The 25,479-nt window shown below is 38.1% G+C and overlaps 1 protein-coding gene across 8 annotated transcripts in view; it reads right to left on the bottom strand.

The window, feature by feature from the left end:
• VRK2 (VRK serine/threonine kinase 2) overlaps positions 1–25,479 on the bottom strand; it is a 90,718-nt gene that overhangs the window by 44,320 nt on the left and 20,919 nt on the right. For 6 of the 8 annotated variants that reach the window (XM_058667820.1, XM_058667821.1, XM_058667819.1 and 3 more), the window contains exons 3-7: positions 17,970–18,019; positions 17,311–17,380; positions 15,832–15,919; positions 13,260–13,365; positions 11,978–12,070 (exon numbers count right to left, since the gene is read on the bottom strand). In XM_058667820.1, coding sequence (XP_058523803.1) covers positions 11,978–12,070; positions 13,260–13,365; positions 15,832–15,919; positions 17,311–17,380; positions 17,970–18,019 — 407 coding nt within the window. Of the gene's footprint in view, positions 1–11,977; positions 12,071–13,259; positions 13,366–15,831; positions 15,920–17,263; positions 17,381–17,969; positions 18,020–25,479 lie in introns of those variants that run through there. The other 2 variants (XM_058667825.1, XM_058667826.1) reach the window with 2 other exon arrangements.

Raw genomic sequence — 25,479 nt, 5'->3', positions numbered from 1 at the left:
GAGCTCTCTATTGCAGCATGTTTAAAAGTTTCAAAAATAGTTTTAAAAAAGAATGCTCCTAGAAACAAAATTATGTATTTACAATTATAATTTGCATATAATTAAGTTTAACATGTTTCAATTTGTCTCAGTCTTTTTAGCAGTGGAAAATAAACTTCACAAAAGGTTAAATACAGAGATGATGGTTTTACTAAATTATAGTGGTGCTATTCTTTTTAGTGCTTTCCACCCATTAATACTGTCTAGTTATATTCTAGTAGTCCATACTATGCCCATGTAAAGAGTAAATTTTGAAAACAGAAATGCCATTAACACTGAATTTGATAACTCAAACAATTTTAAAATACCTTAACAAATTAGCATTTAAATAATATTAGCACACTGCAAAAAAATTGGACAGAAATAAAACTGGAACAAATTTCATCTTCATTTGACAAATGATATGAAAAGAATTCCAAGTTTCTAGAACTTATGAAAAGCAGATGCACAAGTTATCACAGCTTAGAAGCAACATATTTTTATGATAGTTATATTGAGACCACAAAAAAAAGGCAGAAAAAAATCTAATTTTAAAATAATGCTATTAATTAAAGCTCAAAGTATACGAATTTAAAAAGTTCAAGTAACCAAAACAGCAACAATTTCAAAAATATCTTTGCTTAAGAACACTTTTAGTGGGCCTCACTAGGAAGATAAAATGCATATTACTACATGCCACAATGATAAAAACCATGTTATTTAGTCTATAGCACAATCCCACTCACAATATAGCACAATGCTTTAAAGCAATTTTATCAGCAATGCCATCTAAGTAACATGATATCAAGCTAAAATATTTAGTATCACTCTGGAGTTAACGGAATACAAAACTGTTGCCAGAGCAAAGTTTTACGGATCTTCACATGTCGAGGTGATCAGAACTAAATTTTATAAATACACAATACATGAAATGCTACTTTAACCAGCAACAGTGTTAGTCCCACGTAAAACTCTTAAGGACACACACTCCATCTGACAAGCAACTGTAACTGATAAATGGATTGTGTAAGAACTCCCTCCAGCGAACAGTGAATAAGCAGTTTTAATGAGGCTATGACCCTACCCTGTGTATGTCCAAGGAATTCCCAAAGTAAGGATTTTGCAACCAGATACAGATTTGGTGCTATCATTCCATCCCCTAGCTCATTAAATTGTATTTAATCCAAACTTTTGTATTTCCTTAGCTTTGCAATAGCAGGCAATATATTTTGGGAACATTTTAAGAAACATTACCTTCTGTGATGAGCATTAAGGGAACACATCAGAATGGGGACTATATTTTCAGAGAATCATAAATTTAGAGCTAGAAAGAACCTTCAAGAACACATAGACAAGAAAGGCAAAGCCCACATGTATTAAACAATGTGGTGAAAGAGCTCTCTGCTCAGTGGTAGAATGGGAACTGGAACTTAGTCACTCCAGCACAACTTCCCTTAGCCTCCAAGGCAATGTAATGAGCATTTTTAAAACCTATGGGTGTTTTTATGCCACGCTCAGCACTGGACATTGGGCATGAAAAGCTGTTCATCTCTATCCTGGCTCCTGATTTATCAGATCAGCTCAGCTCCGGCCGTTGCTGCCACTTGGGGAGTGAATCAGCGGAAGGAAGATCATCTCTGTCTCTCCTCCTCTCTGTATATCTGACTTTGCAATTAAAAAAATAAATAAATCTTAAAAAAATATGCATGGGATTGCAAATGTTCTGTACCAAAATAAAACCTTAAATTTACTGTAGGCTTCTAAAGTATTCTCTAAATGATCCAACAAAGTAAAGTCGTACAACTTTAACAATGAGGTAACCACAGGAAAGGAAAGAGAAAAGCAAAACAAGCATATTGAGAGTAAATTAGTATTAAGTAGAAGCTAAGGAATACCATGAAAAGCAATTACAACAGTAACAGGTTAAGTGGGAAAGGGCATCTTTAATAAACGTATTAATACCAAGATGATCACTGCAACACATTAAAAACTGTCGTAAAGATCTCCTCCCTTCCCATCAAGCCTTAAAGAACTAAAGATGTCAAAAACAGATGAAAACAAGAAGGAAACTCAACAAATACAGTAATGCATAGTCATCCAGCAACTCAGCCCTGCTCTTGATAAGAACTACAGGAAAACCAAGGAGACGAACAGAAACACACCAACAATAGCGTGCTCAGCAGCACATTTGGTGCACAAACCTGGACAAAACCTAAGTAAAGACAGAGATAACTGAAAGCACACAGATTATCTCTTAGACATAAACTGACCTTTGCAATCTGTAAAGCGAAATTATCTTTTTCTCAGGTCAAAAGGGACACTGATTACGAAGCATAAATGTACTCCAAAGAACAGTTTGTTGCAAAAACAATCACACTGTGACATGTTTAGATATTTATGCAATTTTCACAGACCTTTTCATGTGAAAATTTTAGAAGTTATGTTTACAACCAGTTTGATGATGGAAAAACACAAACTTTCTTTTTTAAAAAAATGAATAAAGATAACAGGATGATGATTCAACTTGCTAATCCTCCCCCTGCAAGCAAGGGAGAGAATTACTCAAGTAGAAAATATTTAAAATCTATAAGAATTGACAATGTAGCCAGCAAATAATCTGAAAGGCAATAGATAAAACATCTATTACAATTGACCCGCCCAGGGAAAAGCAGCTTACACAACAAGTTTCCATAACTGAAAACAGAAATACAAAGAACTACCTCACAGAAACGCAACAGAATCACATTATTTCACATCAAATACCACATGATCCCAATGTAACAGAAATAGCACTGGAACACAGAAGTAAAGTCTCCAAATTATTTCTATTAACTGTAATGTTTAAACCTGATACAGCACAAAAACAGAAAACTGAAGATTTAAGTACATCAAATGAACATATAGCCTGAAATATTGAGTGAATTTTAATATCATATTAAGTAAATATTATACCATAACAAATTGAGATTCATTCCTCAGAAGTAAGCTGTCCATGTACAACTTCAGCAACCTATCTTAAATTAATAACTTTGAGAAAAAAAATTTCCCCAGAAAGCCAAAAATTCAATACCCATTTTATATAAATAAGTTCAAGAACACAGAAGTGATTAGTTCCTTAACTTGGTTTTAGAAGCAGACACATTTACACGTTTGAGGAAACTGCAGAACTTCTGTTGGAAAATGAACCTAAAAGATGATGTACAGTTTCCTATTTTGTTAAGTACTCTCATAAACAGACGGCACTAAAGCAGATGTCACTCACTGAGGTGATAATTCAGGCACTTACCAAGATCAGGATCAAGACCGGCCCGAGCTTCACTGCTAAAGGTATACCAGATGCACTAAACAATCAATGCCATCAGATAAATCAATTAGAAATAAGATAAATGGAAAAGAAACTGCAAATGCACATGATATGAAACCAATTTCCTGAGAAAACTGTAGAAATTACTAAAACTAAAACACAATTAGGCAAATTGGATGAAAAATTAACATTTGGAAATCAACAAGCCCGGTATGTAAGTACACAACTAATATTCGGAAGATATAGTAGGTAGGAGTGGGCATCATGGAATGCCTGTATCCTACACCAGACTGCCAGTTCTTGTCCTGGCTGCTCCACTTCTGATCCAACTTCTTCCTAATATGCCTGGGAAGCAACAACAGCGCTGAGATAGCCAAGTTCCTGTCACCTCTGTGGATTTGTCAGAGTTCTTGTCTCCTGGCTTCATCCTGGCCCAAGCCCTGCTGATGCCTGCACCTGGTGAGTGAAGCTGAACATGCAAAGGATCTCTATCCCTCTCCCCCACCTGTCAAAATGCCTTTGAAATAAATCTTAACTTGGATACTAAGAAACATTTACAATCTTCATAAATAACCATAACAAGAAATATGCAAGACCAGTATGAGGAAAGTTTGAAAACACTCCTGCAGACACAAATTTAAATATAAAAGCATTTTCTTGTTGAAGGAACATTTAGATATCATAGATATGTTTCCCTTACATTTTAGAATTTAACAGAATTCCTTAGAGTGGAGTGTTGGTTGGGCTTTGCCACATCAGATGGCAGAAGCTGGCACTGGGGGCTAATTCTGTTAAGTTAAATGCCAGAACCACCTGGAGAGTGCATATGAAGCTGGAGTGGCCTCTTAGGAAGATAGTGGGCACCTCCCTCGTGGGTAACCACTCCCACTGGAAAGCATGAAAACCAGGACAGGGGCAGGGGTGGCTAGACAGAAAGGCACCTGCCAGTATGTGTGTGGGCTGGATAGTAGGTTGGTTGGGTTGAACGAGGCTTCAATGCCCATTGACAAGTACGAGAGCTAAATGGGATGTGGGACATACTGAACAAGCCTGCAGTACATACTGGCATGCATGGGAACCGGGATAGGGAGCAGGCCTGGTGGGGGTTATGGGGATTGCCCCAACTAGGCTGCAGCTCCCACTGGTTTGCATGAGGACCGAGCATGAAGTGGGCAGGATCGGGCTGGACTGCAACACCCACTGGTTCAAGTGTAAGACAGGGCTGGAAACAGAACTGACCCTGCAATTGCAACAACCAGCATGTGCATAAGCTGATTGGGGCGATAGACTGTGCCAGACCCTGCAGTGGCAAACTCACACAAGAATCAGGTTTGGGATCATCTCAGATGAAGTTTCTTTGGAGATCCCTCCAACTGAACTGATCTCAGAAGAGACTATGTCAGCAAGTGGACTCTGAATAGTTTCATCGTGATTGAACGGCAATATTGGCAGCAATTCAGACCTGTTGAACTATCAAAACTGCTTGAGCAGGACCCTCAGAGCATGCCTCACATCAGGGACCTGGGATGGGTGGGAGGCTGGGTGGGGCTTTTCCCTTTGTTTCTCCCCTGACCTCAGATACAGGGAAAAAATGATAATATTAGTGTGGAAACAATGGTATTACCCACTTTCCTGTAGCCCTTGACCCTTTGTACCCTAATCAACTAAGATTATTTAAAAAAATAAATTAAACAGAATTCCAAAGATGCCAACAAGAATTTTTTTTTAAATGGAACCAGACAACAGCATACACAGAGGCAGGCACTGTGAAAAGCATGTCAACAAGACCAGCCACCTGAATGGGTGCTGGTTCAAGTCCAGGCTGTTCCATTTCCCATCTGGTTCCCTGTTAATGTGTCTGGGGAAATAATGAGATGCCCCAAGTGCTTGGGTACCTGGGAAATGCTGTGGGCAATTCAGAAGAAACTTCCAGCACCTGGCTTTGGCCTGGCTCGGTTCTGGTCATTGCAGCCAACTTGGGAGTGAACCAGAGAATAAAAGATTCTGATTTTCAAGTAACTTTTAAAAAATACAGAAATATAAGCAGCTAGGGTAATACTGAAGAAAAGATATGAGGAGCTACTATTCCAATCAAATGGTAAAATATAAAGCTGCAGGAATTATTGCACTGCTGTAAGACACACTAGTGGAATTCATTAGAAAACACAGAAATAAACCCAAGTATATAGGCTGTATGCAATAAAAGTGGCATATAATATCACTGAAGCAAAGGCATTTTTTTGTTTTTGATTTTTAATTAACTTATTTATTTGGAAAGTTAGAATTACAGAAAGGGAGAAGAGGCAGTGAGACAGTTCCATCCTCAGGTTCACTCCCCAAATGGCTTCAGCAGCAGGGCTGTGCCATGCCGAAGCCAAGAGCCAGGCACTACTCTCAGTTCTCTCATGTGGATGCAGGGGCCCAAGTGCTTGGGCCACCTTCTACTGCTTTCCCAGGCACATTAGCAGGCAGCTGGATCACAAATGGAGCAGCCAGGAAACAAACTGGCTTCAATAAGGGAAGCTGGCATTGAAGGTGGTGGCTCTTCCACTATACCATAGCTCCAGTTTAGCAAAGATAATTTTTTAAAAAGTAATATTGTAATGACTGGGAAAAAACTCATTAGAAAGATAGAGAGAACCCAGTATAAATATTGACATTTTAAATGTTAAGAAGTCTGTATAGCTTAAACCTTGAAAAATGAAAGGCAAATTAGACACTTGGTAATATATTTATGACAAGTATCTGAGAATACTTGCACTAAAAATGAAGAAAAATCCTAAACTGTTTTCTTTAAAAAAAAAATGTATTTAAAAGCCAGGGTTAGAGGGAAAGAAGGACACAAGCAAGGCACACACACACACACACACACCCCTTCAATCTCCTGGTTCACTTCTCAGATGACCAAAACAGTCAGGGTGGTGTCATGAAACCCCATCATGTAAAGGAATAGATCGCAATGAGTAAGACTTAAACTTGGAAAATGAAACCATACAGTAAAATTCCTGTAAAATCTCCATATGGGTCAAGTTCAAACATGACTCAAAATTCACAGTAAACACTAATAAATTTGACTTCTTTAAAAACAGGAATAAATCCGGGGCTGGTACTTAGGCTTAATAGGCTGTCTCCCACCTGCAGTGCTGGTATCCCACGTGGACACTGGTTCAAGTTCCAGCTGCCCCACCTCTGACCAGTTCTCTGCTAAAGGCCTGGGAAGCAGCAGAGGATGGCCCAAGGTCTTGGGACTTTCCAATTGCCTGTAAGACCCGGAAGAGGCTTCTGGCTCTTAGTTTCAGATAGGCTCATCTCTGTCCGTTTGTAGTTATTTGGGGAGTAAGTCAGTGGATGGAAGATCTTTCTGTCTCTCCTTTTCTCTAACTCTGCCTTTCAAATAAAAAAATATATATTTTTTAAATCTGACTTTTCAATAAAATAAATCTTAAAAAAATAGAAATATATCTGATAAGAGAATGCAAAGGTAAGCAGGGATGCAGAAAATGCCTATGAAGCACCTTGTTTTGACAATGTTTTTGTTTTGTTTTGTTTAAAGATTTTTCATAAGAGTTACAGGGGCAAGCACCATGGCGTACAGGGCTAAGCTTTTGTCTGAGGTGCCAGCATCCCATGTGGGCACCAGTTTGGTCCTGGCTGTTCCACTTCCAATCTGTTTCTGTGCTAATGGCCTGAGAAAGTAGCAGAAAATATCCTGAGTCGTTGGGCCCCTGCACCTGTGTGGGAGATTCAGAAAAAGCTCTAAGTTCCCAGCATCTGACTGGCCCCAGCTCCAACCTTTGCAGCCATTTGGCCAGTGAAGCAGCTGGTGGAAGATACCTCTGTCTCTCCTTCTCTCGCTCTATACCAGCCTTTCAAATAATAGATAAATCTTAAAGAAAAAAGAGTTACAGAGAGGCAGGGACAAACAATCTGCCATCCACTGGTTCACTTTCCAAGTGGTACCATGACCAAGGCTGAGCCGGCCTGAAGGTAAGGACATTATTTGTCTCCTACAAGGACAGTAGTGGCCCAAACACTTGAGCCAACTTCTGCTTTTTCCCAGGATCAGAAGTGGAGCAGGCAGGGCACAGCAGTGGCTTTACCTGCTATGTCACTAAGCCAGCTCTCCAAGCATAAGGTTTCTGTTTCCTTTTTCATCAAACTTTTAAATTTGTTAATAGAGAACAGCTTTCATCAATTTCACAGTATGATTCTGATACAGTGAAACTTTCCTTCCTCCTACTTCCTTTTATTTTTTGCAGTAATATTTTTAAATTTACTTTATAATCTCACAGTTGTCTTCTAAACAAGCGCTACAAGCAAAAAGATAGACCACAGTTCTGCAGGCAGATAGGTGAGGGTCATAACTACCAATCAAAACACATGTCAGTTTACCTCGATACACGCTTTTTATCCCATATATAATTTAAAATCAGAAAATAAGTGACATTTGTCTTTATAGGTCTGATTTATTTCATTAAACATAATGGTCTCCAGTTCTCCAGTTGCATCCATGATGATTTCATTCTTATGGCTAAGTAGTATTCCATCATACATATATACCACATTTAAATCTCATAATTTAGTAGTAATAGACCCCAATTTCAAAACGGGCATGCCAGTCAAGTACAAATGTAGCAAATCAGTAAATGAGATTTGCTCATTTGTGATGACTGATGCAAATTTAAACTATTGGATATGACTACATCACTATACAATACTGTAGCATACTACACTATACAAGCTAAAATACCAAAGACCGTTGAACTGAAGATGTAGAATAAAATTACATACTGCTCTGGTGAATGCATAATGATACAATCACTCCAGAAAGCAATATGTCAATTTCTAGGCTAAAAACATACTGCCAGTAAGACCCAGAAATTCCATTCCTACTAATTTACCCAAAGAACATATGCCCACACACCAAAAAAAACTTATACATGAATGCTTAACTAAGAACAATTTTGTTCAAAACTCTCAAAAGGAAGCAATGTCAAATCCACCAACACGTGACAAAATAAAATTGCCATAGTTGCCAATGTAATACTACATGGCAATAAAAACTGATAAACTAGAAAGATAAATATGTATAGTCTTATGCTAAACAGATAGACAAAGAGTTCAGGCCTTATAATTCCATTTCTGTAATATTCCTGAAAAATGTAATATTGTCAGAAATTACTGTCAACGACTGACGTGAGAGGAGGACTAATTGCAAAAGAGAATGAGAAAATTTGATGAAAAACTATCTCCCGTTAGTGGCTGCTGTTAGACATACGCAAGTCAAAACCCATGAAGCCATGTATTTAAAAGGATGAATTTTCATTTTTATAAATTATACCTCAATATACTCCTGACCTTAAAAATACAGGTTTTTGAACGATCTGAATATATTGCCAAACTGCCTGTCTGCTATTCTCTTATTCGCATTTATGATCCCATTGTCACTCTCCAGGCATGCAAAGCCTAATCAAGCTCATTATTATCCGTCTTCTCCAGTTCGTTTAACTCTACACAAATGGTATCACATTGATATCCCAATCTTCGTTTTTAACTTATTTTTAATATTGTTTATATAGATGAGAGGGAGGTACACCTATGTGAGCCTACGATTTGGATGAGGAGGTTCAGGTACCAAGAAGGTAGATGGGAAAAAATGCTTTGGATGGGACCGCTCCTGCTGTCAAACTACATTGGCACCCAGGATAGGGACAGTCATCTGATGACACCTTAAGAGACCCAATGTGAGGAAGAATGTTCCAAGGGTGTCACTTCAGTGGCTTTGATAGTTCTGAAAAGTTGTTCATTTCGTTGCTCCAGGGTTAAGAAAATCTTTTCAAGGTCTATTGGCTGAACAAATCCACCTTAGTGTATCCACAGATCCGGGAACATGCTGCAAAGCCTGGCCACAATTGTCCAACCTGTTCTGCCTCCCATCCTGATGAGGCAGTAGATTGTCCCTACAGGCCTAGATGTGCTGGCCATCATGTCCCCCAGGTGCACCTGACATGCTGTCCATCTCACAGTATCAGCAACTGGAGGTGGCCTGGTCCTAACACATGCACTACAATGTGGGACCACATATCCTATTTTCTCCATGGCTAGGATCTTAGTCCAGAGGCCCAGTTGGAGAGTTCCCCAAGAAACCTCACCTGGAGTGACCTAGGACTTGATTCTTGTGTGAGTCAGCTGGTGCAGGGTCAGTCAAGTTCAGTCCGTCACCTGCACAGCCAATGCACATGCCAGAGGAAGCAGCTGCATGGTGAGTTCCACCCTAGCCTCACACTTCAAACAAACCAATGGGTGCTGTGGTCCAGCACAGCATGCCTCCACCACAGACCTGGTCCTCATGTATACCAGAAAGCATTACAACCTACTCGGGGTGAATCCAATATCCACCCCTAGGCCCACCCCAGCCCTGGTTTTTGTACACCCATCTTTTTTCAGTTTTTATCAAAGGTGATTTCTTACTTGTCTGTTAAACAGTTGTACTACTTCTTTGTTTTATTAGTTCATTTTGATTACAGTCAGAAGAAAAGCATTTAGGGACCAACATTGTGGCATAATAGGTTAAGCCACCACTTTCAACAGTGGTATTCCATATAGGTGTCTGAGTTCCAGCTGCTCCACTTCCAGTCCAGTGCTCACTAACATGCCTGAGGAAATTACAATGTCCCAAGTGACTTGGAAGACTTGGAAGACTTGGCATAGCTCTGGTTGTTGCAGCTGTTTGGAGAGTAAACCAGCAGACTGAAGATTTCTCTTCTCACTCTTTCTGTCTCTGTAATTGTGAATCCAAACAAAGAAATCTCTGCCCATGCAGAGATCAGTTAAATATTCAGTTAAATATTAAATATTCACCTGTACTTTTCTGATTGCTACATAGACTTCATTTAACTCTTCAAGCCAATGCTGTTACAGTGGCACCAGTATGTGTAGTTTTTCAAATTTAATGAAAACGAAGCTACATTTAAAATTTTGAAATTTGGTCATATTAGCCACATTTTAAAAATAAACCTTATTGTTTACACACTAGCTCAAACATTGCTAAAAAAAATGAAGAACAATTTAGGCAAAACCAAGTGCAAAGTATAAAATGAGTTCTCATAAACCTTTGTCTTTACACAGATAGCCACAATCTCTTTCAACTCTGGTGAGAAGCAGAGTGGTACATTTGTTATAATGGTTCAACCTACACTGATACATCATTATCATTCCAAGTCAGTATTTTATAGCTCAGACCTCGGTCTGCATCCTATGGGTCTTGACAGATGCATCAGTGACATGTACCAACAACTACAGAGTCAGATTAGTTTGACTGCCCGCCCCCTAATTCTGTGTTCTAACTAGTCATTCTTCCGACTGACTTCAGTTACTGACATTTTCCTGCGTCCACAGTGATGCTGTTTCTAGAATGTCATTTAGTCACTCATACAATATATAGCATTTTCAGATCAACCTCTCTCATGAATGCATTTGTTTCCTCCATGTCTTCTCATAGCTTAATATTTCATTGTCTTTGCACTGAGTAATATGCCACTGTTTGTAGTTTTTTCACGCATTTTTTAAAGTCTGGCTTATGTAGTTACTCACTAGTTATGCAGAGAGGAAGAGACAGAGACAGAGAAAAATCTTCCATTTGCTGATTCACTCCCCAAATAGCCACAAGGATCTGCCCAGGTCAAAGTCATGAGTTTGGACTTCTTTGGAGTTTTCCACATATTGCAGGGAGCCAAGCAGTTGGGCCATCCTCTGCTGCTTTCCCAGGCACATTAGCAGAGGGCTGGATTACAAGTGGAGCAACAGCATCTCAAACCAGCACCCACATGGGATGGCAGTGTTGCAGGTGGCCATTTTATCTGCTATGCCAGAGTTTATTTATCCTTTAGCTTAACTTAGAAACAACGAAGATGCCCTTTGGTAACAGTGATGAGTACTAATATTTTGAGCATCTGTAGGTTTGGTGGATGGATATTAAGTTTTCACCTGATTTGTGTAAACATCAAGAAACAGTTACCAGATCATATGGTTTGAAATCTCTTAATTTTCTAATGCATTGCCATACTACCCTACAATGACATGATATCATTTTGGATGCCCATCAGCAATCAATGAATGAGTTCCCACTGCTATACATCTTTGCTGGTCACTGTATTCTACTAGCATGATTCAAGTGCTTAACAGTCACATGTTGTAACTGGCTATCATATTGGGTAGTCAAACAGAATATTCCCGTCATCACAGAATGTACTAAGGAAATGTTTGTCCATTTAAAGTTTAATTGATTACAAGTAGGAAAAGAGGAGCGGAGGTGATACCTCTTTGTGTTCCCCTGTATAAATCCATTTCTTCTTCCCCTTTATTTTGATGATTCTTTATCTGCATTTCCTGAGAAATGTTGATTTCTGCTCTGCCACTTATTAACTATGTGCCCATTAACATAATATTTAACCCCTCTGACTCTCAGCTTCCTCATCCTAATTACTCATTAAGTTTAGTACAAGGATTAAATTAGATAAGCAAGGTAAGATAAATTACAACATTCGTCATGTTAAGCCCTCATTTGTAAATTCTTCTGTTAGAAGTTTTTTGAATGCCTCCATATGGTACCATAAGACCCTCACAGAAAGCAAGAGCTTAATATACTGTATTTACCCAGTGTGGATTTTTGTAACCCATAAGTAGATTTGCTGCTTTTATATCACCATGAACGTATTCATTTTCATGTATGTACTCCAGCACATCCAACTGTGAAAAGGAATAAACAGATAAATAAATTTACAAGGTCACAATGTGATTTACAACTCATGATCAACTTTAGCATTTTGAATGGTAAATACATGGGTTTTAAAATACTCATTATATACTGCACAGTTATTGATTAATTACTCTAAAATATCACATCTTTTGGCAGTTCATCCTTGGGAAAAAAGCTAAATGAAATGGTATTCAAATACTAAACATTTTAATGGAACCTCTGACAGAAGGAAACCAGGATTCCACAAAGCTCCTGCCTACACTCCTGACAGTCCAGCGGCAAAGTCGCACTGTGCCAAGAGGAAAGCACAGTGTCCACTCAGCTCTGCAGTGAGGCATCAGGAAGCCCGCTCAGCAACTCTTCATCAGCTAATAATTAAAAATCAAGTCTTGGAAACTTCAGAACAAAATACCATTTCTATGGGCATCGGAAAAGGCCTTCTTTCTCTTCCTCATAGAGAACTCTCAGCTTCGCTAGAAAAGCCTAACAGCCCTGCATGCTATGCACACCTAAGGCTTGATAACCATTTACTGGCGGGTGGATGGATAAATGGGAAAATTAATGAGTTCTATTTGCCTCATTCTAACCAGGCACAAAATGTTTAATCTTACTTAAGATGGAAAAAAAAATGAGAATATGTGAACCAAACACAAACAAGACAAGACAAATATGAAGCATAAACCAATGTGTGCTAGGGTGTTCAGATTTCATTGCTTCATATTTAGTAAACTATATTTACTCAATACCACAACTAATTGTTGCCACGATCCCAAACTCATAATAAAACTTTATGGCACCTTCCCAATACCATCACAAAATTTAGGGTAGAAAACAATGTATTTTGCCATAATTTGATTATAAATATAACTGACAAAAGGGAGGTTATTCTTACAGCAATGTGAGCCTGCTCTGATATGTAAAACAAAGCTGTGGAGGGAAGAAAACAAATCAGACTGTAGAACCAATGCCTAATTGAGTTCGCAGTGCCAAACACAGCACATTCTGTCACTTACAGAGCCCATTGTTATCAATTTCACCAAAATAGCCTCTACTTTCAATAACTGGCATTTCAAGAGCAACAATCCTTCATTCTCTAATCATTCCACAAAGAGTAAAAATATGTATTCCACAGCAAGCAAATAATCCAAAAAGGAGTACGCAAAAAAGTCATTTTCTTACCATTCGGATACCTAGTTGTAGCACAGTTGACTTTTTAAAAGTACCATTTTGATCTGAAAACTTCTGTAAATCCATTCCAAGTCTTTCTATTACCATAAACCTGTAACTGAAAGAGAAAGAGAGATCAAAATGAGATCTCTGAGATAGTAATAATTGAAACTGCTGGTGTTAATGAGTCTGATAATATGAAAAATGTCCTCAATTTCACCAAGCACGAAGCAATCTGAGCTATCAGAGCAGGAAAGCTCATTGATTCCTCTTTTAAAGACACTATTCAGTACTTCTTTTGCTTTTTGTATTCTAATAAAGGATAAAGGTATACTGAACTATTCACACTAGCATAGTTCATGAAAAAAAAAAAATGTTCTTGGCCTGGCGGCGTGGTCTAGTGGCTAAAGTCCTCGCCTTGAATGCGCCCCGGGATCCCATATGGGCACCGGTTCTAATCCCGGCAGCTCCACTTCCCATCCAGCTCCCTGCTTGTGGCCTGGGAAAGCAGTTGAGGACGGCCCAAAGCCTTGGGACCTGCACCCGTGTGGGAGACCCAGAAGAGGATCTGGGCTCCTGACTCCGGATTGGTACAGCACCGGCTGTTGTGGTCACTTGAGGAATGAATCATCAGACAGAAGATATTTCTTTCTGTCTCTCCTCCTCTCTGAATATCTGACTTTGTAATAATAAGTAAATAAATCTTTAAAAAAAAAAAGAAATGTTCTTTTTAAGCAGGTTTGCATTCATTTTGATCCACTACTTTTTGCATTCTGGCTATAGGCAACTGTCTACACAAAATTTTTTATTTGAATCTATTTGCTTGTTAGTTTTCTGAAATCATTTATGGGACTGGTGCAATGGCTCAATTAGTTAATCCTCGACTCTGCAGTGCTAACATCCCATATGGGTACCAGTTCATGTCCCAGATGTTCCACTTCTGCTTCAGCAACCTACTTAAGGTTTGGGAAAGTAGTGAAAAACAGCTCAATGCCATGGGCTCCTGTATGGGAAAGCCAGCAGAAGCTCCTGGCAGATATCTGGGGACTGAACAGATGGAAGATCTTTCAGTCTCTCCTCCTCTCTTTAAATCTACCTTTGTAATAAGTCAATCTTTTGTTTGGTTTCCTTTTCAAAGATTTATTCATTTTATTACAGCCAGATATACAGAGAGGAGAGACAGAGAGGAAGATCTTCCATCTGATGATTCACTCCCCAAGTGAGCGCAACGGCCGGTGTTGTGCCAGTCCAAAGCCGGGAACCTGGAACCTCTTCCGGGTCTCCCACGCGGGTGCAGTGTTCCAATGCATTGGGTCGTCCTCAACTGCTTTCCCAGGCCACAAGCAGGGAGCTGGATGGGAAGTGGAGCTGCTGGGATTAGAACCGGCGCCCATATGGGATCCCGGGGCTTTCAAGGTGAGGACTTTAGCTGCTAGGCCACGCCGCTGGCCCAATAAGTCAATCTTTTAAAAACATTTTCTTTATATATTTATAAACATATCTAATTTTCAGGAAAAATTCTTCCTTTCCTATTTGGTATCCTCTAATCCTTTTCCTGCCTTCACCTACATATCCACCATTAGTCCCTATTCTATGTCTGTATAGCACACACTAACACATTCATCTATGAGTTATTACTTTGCAAAATCATACGCATTTTCTTTGGCCTATCTCACTGAAACTTTCCAAGCTGACTGGTATCGTGCTGATTTCTTTAACGAACTGCCTGTCAAATATGGAAGATCCAAGACTGATTGCCACTCAGTCCCCAACTGAAATCCCTATACTTTGTTTCAAGATTATTATTTTCTCATTTTGCTTTTATTGACAGCATTTAAAGCCTTTCAAACACAGAGTGCTTAACCTTATTTTCTCAGGAAATAAAAATAGTATCACCTATCTTGAAAGGTCACTCAAAGGACAAAAGGAAGTCATGTTCAGGATAATCTCCCCACACCACCACCCTCCACAAAAAAACAATAACAAAACAAAAAAGTAATTTGCATATGAAGACTAGCCATATTTAGCAATGTTAAAGATGCTTCCACAAATTCTTTCTTGAACCTCTCCTCAAAAGATGGGTTATAATTTTCCTCTGTTGAGCATAAGGGGTACCGGACGTCTTATTTCAAGCTAAGAGGAGATAGCAAATGCAATGAGATTCTTGTAGATAGAGATTAGAAGAAAAAAACTATTTTCCTTCTTGGATTCATTCTCTGTGTGCACTTTTTCTTTCTCCTTTTCAATTATTTTCTCTGTCATTTTAACACTGGATCCACACAATCGGGAAGTAAAGGCCTGCTAAAATCACAGGAATCCATTTCACTGCCGATCTGCCTAGGCCTACCAACAAGCCACACGGGTCCTTGGGAGCAGATCCTCTCCTGGGCAAGCCTCGAGAGGGCTGCGCCTCCCTGGCACACAGCAGACATCCTGAGTTAGAGTCCGCCACATGCAGATTCCTGACCCACAGCAACTAAGATGCTGTAAGTCTGTTGTTATCAGTCAAAATATTTTGCTAAGCTATTACTAAGCAACAGGAATGGTTTTAGGGCAAGGATTGATGGTAATAATTCCATTTTACCTTCTTCCATTGAATTCAGTCAGACCAGATCCATAAAACAGTGGAATTCCTAAATAATCAAGGTGTTTGCGTTCTATCCACTTTTTGACTGCAACGAAAATGTGACAACAAAACATTCATTTGATTTACAAAGATACTTACTGCCTTTGTGGGAGCAAGCAACTTCTCCATTTCAGATGCTATGATCAATTAAGAAATTCAGAGACATGCTAAGATGCAACTGACTAGTCTCCAACAAATATGCCAACATTCACTCAGCTGATCCAAAGAGTAATCTGACCTTCTTAGAAAACAGGCATGCTAAAAAATACAGTATCTCATAGTTTTAAATACCACTTGCTATCACTAGAACACAAAAGCACACATAATCTTTAAAATCATAATGACAAAAATAGAAGGCATAATATAAAATACTTTAGTATCTTATACTCTAATGCTTCTATTCATAGGAAAACACCTTATATTCTAGCTTAGTTTCAGAGTTCAGCACATGTTAACTAGTAAAACGAGAGAGACAGCTTTTTCGATGTTTTCCTGCCCACTGTCTGTGCTTCAAAATCCAAAGGCATAGTGGTCAAAGAACCGAAAGAAAAAGCAATTGTGCGGAAAACTTATCTTACTCTGAAATTATGGAATACAGAAATTGCTTAATTGAATTCAATTTACAAAAAAAAAAATTCGTTGAAACGGTAAGTAGTTCGATCATGTTTTTACTTTTCTCACATGTTTAATGCTTGTGACAGCTCTACTGATAAGCAATCAAATTTAATGGATTCTATTTGTCACTCTGACATAGTTTGAGCAGTTAGTAAGACTACCGCCTTAATATTTAGAAACCTTTATTAAGGAAAACAAAGTTAATTATTGAAGCCTAACCCATCTTTTTCCTAAGCTTGACACACAAGACACTATTACTCTACTCAGTCTGCTTAGTTCATTCTTACCATACAGAATTTATAAAATGCTTTCCTTTTTCCTCACCTATACTCATTCATTTCATGCTCAAATGTTCCAATTCATTCTTTCATGATACCCAACTAGTTTCTCAATATTCAACTTTTCCATCTTTTTAAAATGTCTTAGTGTTTAGTCATTTGCGTACATCTTTCCCCATTATATTTTATTATCATTTCTTTTATGTATCTACTGCCCATTTTAATGTCATTTCCTTATATCCTTCCTATCCAAATTTTTTTATAAAGGAAAAAGTTTCATTCTTCTAGATTTTATGCTTAGTAACTCTACATTTTATGTAAAATAGAAGAAACAACTTTGATTTAAAATATATATCCCATTATGTATGCCATATCAAGATTTGTATACCATCTGTCTTGCTTTTGTACAATATATCAGTTAACTGCATCATTTTACAATAAAATTTTTTATTGACTTTTCCAGAAGGCCAGAAAAAGACCAAAATATCAACACTCACTTTAGTAAGCACATATATTTCTTGCTTGCTTTGCTAATTTTACTTACTACAATCTTTTTTTGCAGCTCTCTGATAAAATTTCAGTTCTGAAAACAATGGGCCATTTTCTTGATATTCCTTTGAAAAGAAAAGAACAATTAATTGTACTAGGAAAAAATCAATGACAACACTGGAATTTCAGCCATGAGAATATGAATATACATGTCATAATAGTACTTGAATCATTTTTATAAGACATAGGCATCCAATTTCTACCAAAAATCTCAGAATATTTTAAAAAATTGAAAAATCTCATTTTTAAGCAATCTATTGTACTGTTGTACCTTTACAGCACTTTACAGGAAAATACTGAGAACTGCACACAAAAACCTGCTTGGACATTGTACCGACGGATGTATCTCAAAGGATACAGCCACATACCCTGGTGCCATGTTCACACAGGACACCCTCACTACTCATTACACAAGATGCAGAAATGAAATCCTATTTGTTTTTAAGAATTTTATCATTGAGGTCAAGATGCAGGGGGAGAAAAACATTTCTGGAGGAATAAAAATACAAAGTGGTAGGATGACAGGCAGCAATACAGAACAACACTGATTCTGTAGTCTTCATTACAAAACTGAGGTGAGAAACATCTGACAAAATCAAAATCAAGCAAAACTAAAAAGTACATGCACAAATCAAATTCAAGAGCAATACCTACCACTTTTATTACATGTCTCGCATCCCTGTCTGGCTTATCTGCAGGGAAAGCTGCAAACGATAAACACACACACACACACAATTGAAAAACAATAGTTACTCTCAATTACCGAATACCTGCACTGTAAAGACACTGTGCTAAGCATTTAAAATGTGAGTTTTATATCCTCTCAATGACCTCTCAGAGCAATATCTCCATTATAAACAGCCATAGCTGAAGTTTGAGAAGCTAACTTGGCCACTCACTGTTACTGAGATCACAATCAGCTTCTTACCCAAGACCATACACATATCTGAGATGTCAAACACAAACCACATTAATCACATGGTTCCAAAACGCAGGGGAAAATATTTTCTAGATATATAGGATTAAAGCCATTGAGTGTTACATAGAAAAAGGTATTGATTTAATTTTGCTAAATTGGAATCTAAAACACAGAAATGAAAAGTGATTCATATTAAGTAGAAAGTTTAAAACAGATTGCTTAGAAAATTAGAATATACCAGTATAAAATCGGAATATATTTAAAATGCTCACGTTCTGAAATTAATAGTATTCTAACATTTAAAAATACGTATTTCAATTCACCTGAAGTTCAACTGATCTTTGTTTATTCTATTTGCTTTTCAGATAGTTAAATCTAACCTTTGAAAGATCTGGGTGTTAAAACTTAGAAAAAAACTCTTCTGCATTATCTAAATTACTACATCAGAAGTTGAGATATGTATTTGTACTGTAAAGGTCTAGGATTTTGTTCTGTATTTGTTTATTTACTCACTCCTTCACCAGCCAATGTTTATAAAGAGGATAGCACTTAGCTGGACATGCTAAGTGGTGGGAGGATGAGCTCTTAAGGAGAAAAAAATCTCACCAGGTTTGAACACAACTGATAACTGGTACTTATACAAGACTGAAAGCAAAAATTTTGGCCGCAGTTTCGGCCTACATATTTATTGAAAAGCTAGGTCATCATCTTAGCACTATCAGTTCTTTTTTCTTCTCTAAATCTATCATTTGGTTTTTATTCATTCCCAACTGTGAAACAATATAAATGTATTAAAACAGATAAATTACACGTTACATTGAGTCCTCTCATAATTTTCTTCACCAGTCTAACAGTTGAAGAAAGCTGTACTTCAAGATAGCTGATTTAGATATAAATTGTGAACCCAAAATTCTTTACAGTAACAAAAAAAACTAACCTGAGTTATATTAATTAAAAGTCTTTTTACATGTTCATCAACGAAATTCCTTCATCTTCACCTAACCATGCAGTACTCCCACAAAGGTGCTGAAGGACTGGATTATTCAGATGGATACATACACAGGGTTTGGAATCTAATCAGACGTGGAAAACGAAGTGACGTGGAAAACCTGCCCACATGTTTTGGTATGGAGCCAAAGGCTGGGGAGAAATAGCCCTGCTGCACACTTGTTCCACCTAGAACAGCACTCCTCAAGCAAGTTTCTTCATTTCTGAGACAATGGTAGCAAAAACTTCCTGCCTATCCTCTAAAATGGCATATGACAAAAGCAACCGAGTTTTAATGTTTTTAACAAGATTTACTTATTTGAAAGGCAGAGCAAGAGAGAAAAAGAATGAGTGAAAGGCAGCTTTTCCCACAGATTCCCTTCCCAAACGACAACAGCCAAGGCTACTCAGCAAAGAACCCAGGTGCTCAGGACTCCCCCCCGGGTTTCCCACGCAGCCGCAGGGACCCATGCACTTGGTCCAGCCTCTGCTACTGCCCCAGATGCACTAGCTGGGAGCTGTGTCAGAAGCAGATCAACTATGACTCAAAGTGGCATTCAGACACTAGATGTTGGCCTCAAAAGCAGCAGCTTAACCCACTGCACCATGGTGTTGACCACATACCTTTAAGCTCAACAGAATGTAAGAAGCTGAAAAGTACAGAAAGAAGTTCCTACCATTTGATAATTGAATCTCTTGTGAGTACAGTTCTGTGTGGACACATACCTGCAATTGCCCCCACACTTTCATTTGACAGCTACAAGTCTCTCTAAACTTCCAAGTCACATTGTATTTCAGGGCCTAAATCTAAGATCAGCTTAACTATAAAGCCAATTAAAGATGGATGTTTTTCATGAGCAAATAAGGTAGCTTCAAACAACATAAATTAAAACAATAGTTATATAGAAAATGATACAGATAAAATAGATTTTTGTACAATGTCAGAATGTATAGGCAAGCAGATAATACTGAAGCAATGAAAATGAGTTTTCTTCTTTTGAGAAACCCTTAAATCAGATGTATAAATTCTCTTCTAATCAATACAAAATATTCTTTTTAAGCTACCAATATTTTTACTCAAGAAGCAAGTCTCAAGAAACATCAATGACTTACTACTACTAACAAGGGCATATTTACTAATCACAAGAAATAGTCTCTTGTGGAAAAAAAGTTACAACAGTCATTAAAATATACAGGAATCAGAGAACTGCATTTAGCCTAGTGGTTATGGAGTCAATACATTATAGAACTAGGGTTTGGTTCCTGGCTGTGTTTCCTGAACCCAGTCATGGCTTCTGCCACTATGTGGAACGCCTCAATGGCATTTCTACTGCAGGAATGAGCCAAGCCCGTCCCTGGCCACTCAAAGAAGCTGTAAACAGGCCGGATGTTCTCTTCCTACAGGCTCCTCCCCCCATCGTGAATGTCCCTGTCTCCCGTCACCCCTACCATGTGTTTCTCTGAGCTAAAGAGACATTTAAGAAATATAGACTTCAACAGTAAAAATATAGCAAATTGATTAGGATGCAACTGAAATGCATATCTATTGCTCATTTCCCTCCTGTATGGGAATATAAACTTCACAGACAAAAAAAATCTTTGACTTTATTCAGATATGTTCCAAGTCCCTAGAATAGGGTCTGGTAGAAATGTATTAAATATTTTGGTGTATAAATAAATGAACAAAAGCAATACTTAGAAATTTATAACATTATACCAGGAAGTGAAGATATGTCATAGCGTGCATCTATACTCCTTAATATACGGAGGACTTCCAATGAAACCGGTAAAGACACCTTGGCAGCATGATACTACATGTTCTACTTCGGCTTATACCTACAACTCCGTAAAACACTTAAATAGCAGGAAGTTGAACTTGTGTAACTGAAGGACTACACTACTGTAATTATGTAACAGAAAATGGCCGGAGGGGAGATGAGGAAGGACAATGTGGGAGTGAAGGGAAGAATCCCTATACCTACAAAACTGTACTATGGAAAATAATAAAGTTCAAAAAGAAAACGAACTTTATAGCATTAAATGTTTAAGAAAACTGTGAAACGAATAAGCTGAGTGTTCAACTTAATAATGTACAAAACCAAAGATACGAACAGAACGTAATAGAAGCAAAAACACAAAGCTGGAAAGGCCTGAAGGAATCATCTCTCAATAGAAGTGAGTACACTTAGCACCCATTTTTCAGTTTCTACATACCATTTCCAAAGAAATGAACCAGAACTGCTTGAAGAAATCATTACAGGGCTGGAACTGAGTAAATATAAGAGTAGAAGCACAAATACTAAAACATTAAGACAGCACAGAATAGTAACCCACGGGAAAGTATGTACCCATTGTGCACACTGACATCGACAGAGATGAGACAGCTTTTGTTTGTGGTTGAAATTCAATGAACAGGCTAATGCTGTGGCACAGCATGGCTTCCAGTTAAGTGCCTGCTGCTCCACTTCTGATCCAGCTCCCTGCTGATGTGCCTTGGACAGGAGCAGAGGACGGTCCACACGGGAGACCTGGATGAAGTTTTTGGCTTACCCGTCTCAGTCCTGGCCACTACAGTTTGCTGGGAAATGAACCAGTTGTCAGAACATCTGTGTGTAACTAAATATTTTTTTAAAGGAGCTAAATGAACAAATATAGTAGAAATGATGCAACAGAAAATCACCTTTTGGCAAACACCACAGAAATAACTGGAAAGTAAGTCATTAATGTGCACTAACATAAATAGACAAATAGATGATTAGAACTGACAAGATAACTCCACACAAGACACAGTGACAGTAAATCAAAAGCATAACTTTACAGTGGAATGATCTGACACATTATCCTTCAATTATTCAAGAAATCAAAGTTAATATTACCACTAATGAGCAAATCATCTTTCTCCTAAAGTACCAGGAAAAGCATAGTGTCACTTCTACAACATCCTTGCCAATTAAAATGTAACTTGAATTTAACACAACCAAATTGAGGAATATTCTACCAAAGAATTGGCTGCTTCTCTTCCAAAGTGTCAAATTCTTTTGCAAACCATCCAATAAGTGATATTACACAGAATGTGTAATTAGTCCTACAATTCAACAAAAACAACTTAATTTAAACGGGTCAACTATTCACTGGTTGGATATTTCTCAAATAATCAATATACGAAAACATTCAATTTCATTAATCATTAGCAAAATGTAAATGAAAATCACAATGGCCTATTAGTCCATCTCCATCTGAATGCTAACTATACAAAAAATATACATAAGAATATCAACAGAAAATAGCATGCTGAAGAAACTGCAGCCACTGTGCATTGCAGCAATAAGACTCTGCAGTCACCAAGGCAAACTAAGACAATTCCTGAAGGAAGAAAACAGAACGACCGTATGAGCAATTTAAAATATCCAGTGATGCCTAGAACCAATTCAATAAATTAAGAATACAACAACTTGTGAGGGCATACGAATTAATGAACTGAGAAGGTATTTTTGACCCTAAACAACAGGAGGGGGCTTAAGGTCACAACAAATGAAAAAACTATGCATGGTTCTATGAAAAGAAAAACTGCACAGGGACTTCAAAGTCTTAAGACACAAGATAATTTTTTTTTCAGACAGAGAAGTTTTATTTGCAATGTAACCAGGTGAGTGGATAAAGAAGAGGGAAGGGGAAAGCACCTTGTGAGAGTGAGCCATGAGATGGGGTGCCTCTTGAAAGAAGAGAGGGAGAGACACCCCAAATAAACTCATCTTTTAAATGAATTTTTGAAGTACCATTGTAGTTACACTCTGGATTCAAATTCTGCTCACACACAGATATTTGAAACAATTATTTCAATAGATAATATCCCAGTAATGGGCATTATCATGAAATGGGTTTATTAAGCCATTGCTTGGGAAGAGCCACATTCCACAAAAATGCTTGTGATCCAGGCCTGCCTTTGCTTCCAATGCAGGTTCCTGCCAGTGCACACCCTGGGAAGCAGTTCTCATCGGCTGCGTACTTGGTCCCTACTAACCACTCAGCAGACATGAAGGAAATGCCCAACTCCTGGTATCAAACCAGTCCCAGGTCTGAATGTTGTGGGCATATAGGAAGCAAACAAGCAGATGGAAGATCTCATCTCCCCTTTCTCTTTCTTTCCTCCCAAAGGGAAAGAGAAGGTTTTGTTCCAACTTCCAATAAATCAAAGAAAAAAAGCGAAAGATATATAACTATATTGTATCATTTGGATTTTGAACCAAAAAAAATAACAATTAGTAGGACAATAGGCAAAATTTTTAATTAGGCGTAGAAGTTAATAATATTGTATCAATGTTAGTTTCCTGGTATTGACAATTGTGCAATGCACGACGGTTTTGTAAGCTCCTAACATTCGAGGAAGTGAATACAGGAATTCTATTTTTAAGTTTTTACAAATTTTAGTATTTACAAAACTAAAGAACTAGAAGACAGCACTGTGGAACACTGGGAAAAGCCACTGCCTGCAACCCCAGCATCCCATAAGGACACTGGTTTGTGTCCTAGGCACTCCATTTTCAATACAGCTCCCTGCTAATAATGGCCAGGGCGAAGCAGTGAAAGATGGCCAAGGTCCTTGGGCCCCTGCACTCATGTTGAAGAACTGAAGAAGGTGCTGACTCTGACTTGGTTTGGCACTGGCTATTGTAACCATCTGGATAGTGAACCAGAGGATAAGAGATAAAAAAAAGTGAGAATCACATGCTTTTTCAAAAAATACAGTGATAAGTAAACAGTCTTCTGTGGCACAACTGTTCAAATAGAAAAGGGAGTTAAACTCCACAAATCAAGGAGAGGATCTGAAAAGATATGCTACCCCACTGCACATCATCACCAATAAAATTAAGAACTAAAAAGGAATCACAATTTCCTAAGGAAAAGTGCACAATGCACTAAAACATTTTTAAAAACAACATTACAAATGGAAATATAAGAATCAAATCAGTGTCTACAAAAAGAGATCAGATAGAACAGGGATACTCATTCTTTGAGGAAGGTAGCTATGAAACCTGGGCAAGGTTGGTAGAGTAAAGTTGCTGCTCAGGATGCCTAGAGGCCATATCAGAGTGCCTACAGTTAGTCTTGACTTTGCTTCCAGATCTAGCTTCCTGCTCTTGGACACTCTGGACGGGAGCAGGTGATGGCTCAAGTTCTTGGGTCCCTGTTCACATGGGAGACTTGGATTGAATTCCTGGCATCTGCTTTCAGCCTGATCCAGTCCTGTTACAGTAATTTCGGGAGTGTATGAGAGAATTGGAGCTCACTTTCCCTCTCTGTCCAAAGGAAAAAAAAAAGTAAAGTTTTTAAATCTGAGCAAAAATAGAGCAACTATTTGAAGGATCTTAAAGGTAAGTGGACATTTCCACTCAATTAAAAAGCAGAGAAGATGGGCTCAGCAGGATGACTCAGTGGCTAACTCTCCACCTTGCACATGCTGAGATACCATGTGGGCATCAGTTTGTATCTGGATGCTCCACTTCCCATTCCAGCTCCCTGCTTGTGGCCAGAGAAGGATGTAGAGGATGGCCCAAAGCATTGGGAACCTGCACCAGTGTGGGAGACCCTGAAGAGGCTCCTGGTTCCTGGCTTTGGCACAGCTCCAGCCATTGCGGCTCTTCAGCGAGTGAACCAGATGAGGATCTTGTCTCCCCTTCTCTTCATAAATCTAACTTGCTTTTCCAATAAAGATAAATCTTTAAACAAAAAAACAGAGAAGGCAAAAGGGGAAATGTAACCCGAATAAACGTAACAGAAAAGTTACAAATAGATATTAATCCAAATACATCACCTAACACTTAAATATGAATGACTTATACCAAAAAAAGACAGTCAAGAGTAAAAGAAAAACTAGACTGAATTATTTGCTGTCTACAACAAACCCACTTTCTGACATAGATGAGTTAAAGAGTATCATATCTCACAAATAAACCAAAAGCAAGACTTTAGAACCAAGGAAGTAGAGACAAAAAAAGGCATCAAATACGGATATGGGAGTCAAATTTCTAAGGAACCCTAATAGCTCTTAATATGTACAGACTAGTAACAAATACATTAAAATACATGAAGCAAAAACTAGGACAACATCAAGGAGAAATATAAGATAAATCCACTCACTGTTAATAGTTGGAGACTTCAACATACTTCTGTGAATGCTAACAAATACTAATTTAATCAATAACATGGTTTTGCTGGCAGCACCATTAACCATTGAACTCAAACGAGATTCAGAGAATA

This window comes from Ochotona princeps, chromosome 8 (genome assembly GCF_030435755.1).
Source record: "Ochotona princeps isolate mOchPri1 chromosome 8, mOchPri1.hap1, whole genome shotgun sequence".
NCBI lineage: Eukaryota > Metazoa > Chordata > Mammalia > Lagomorpha > Ochotonidae > Ochotona > Ochotona princeps.
This window is presented reverse-complemented; position numbering and strand designations above follow the sequence as displayed.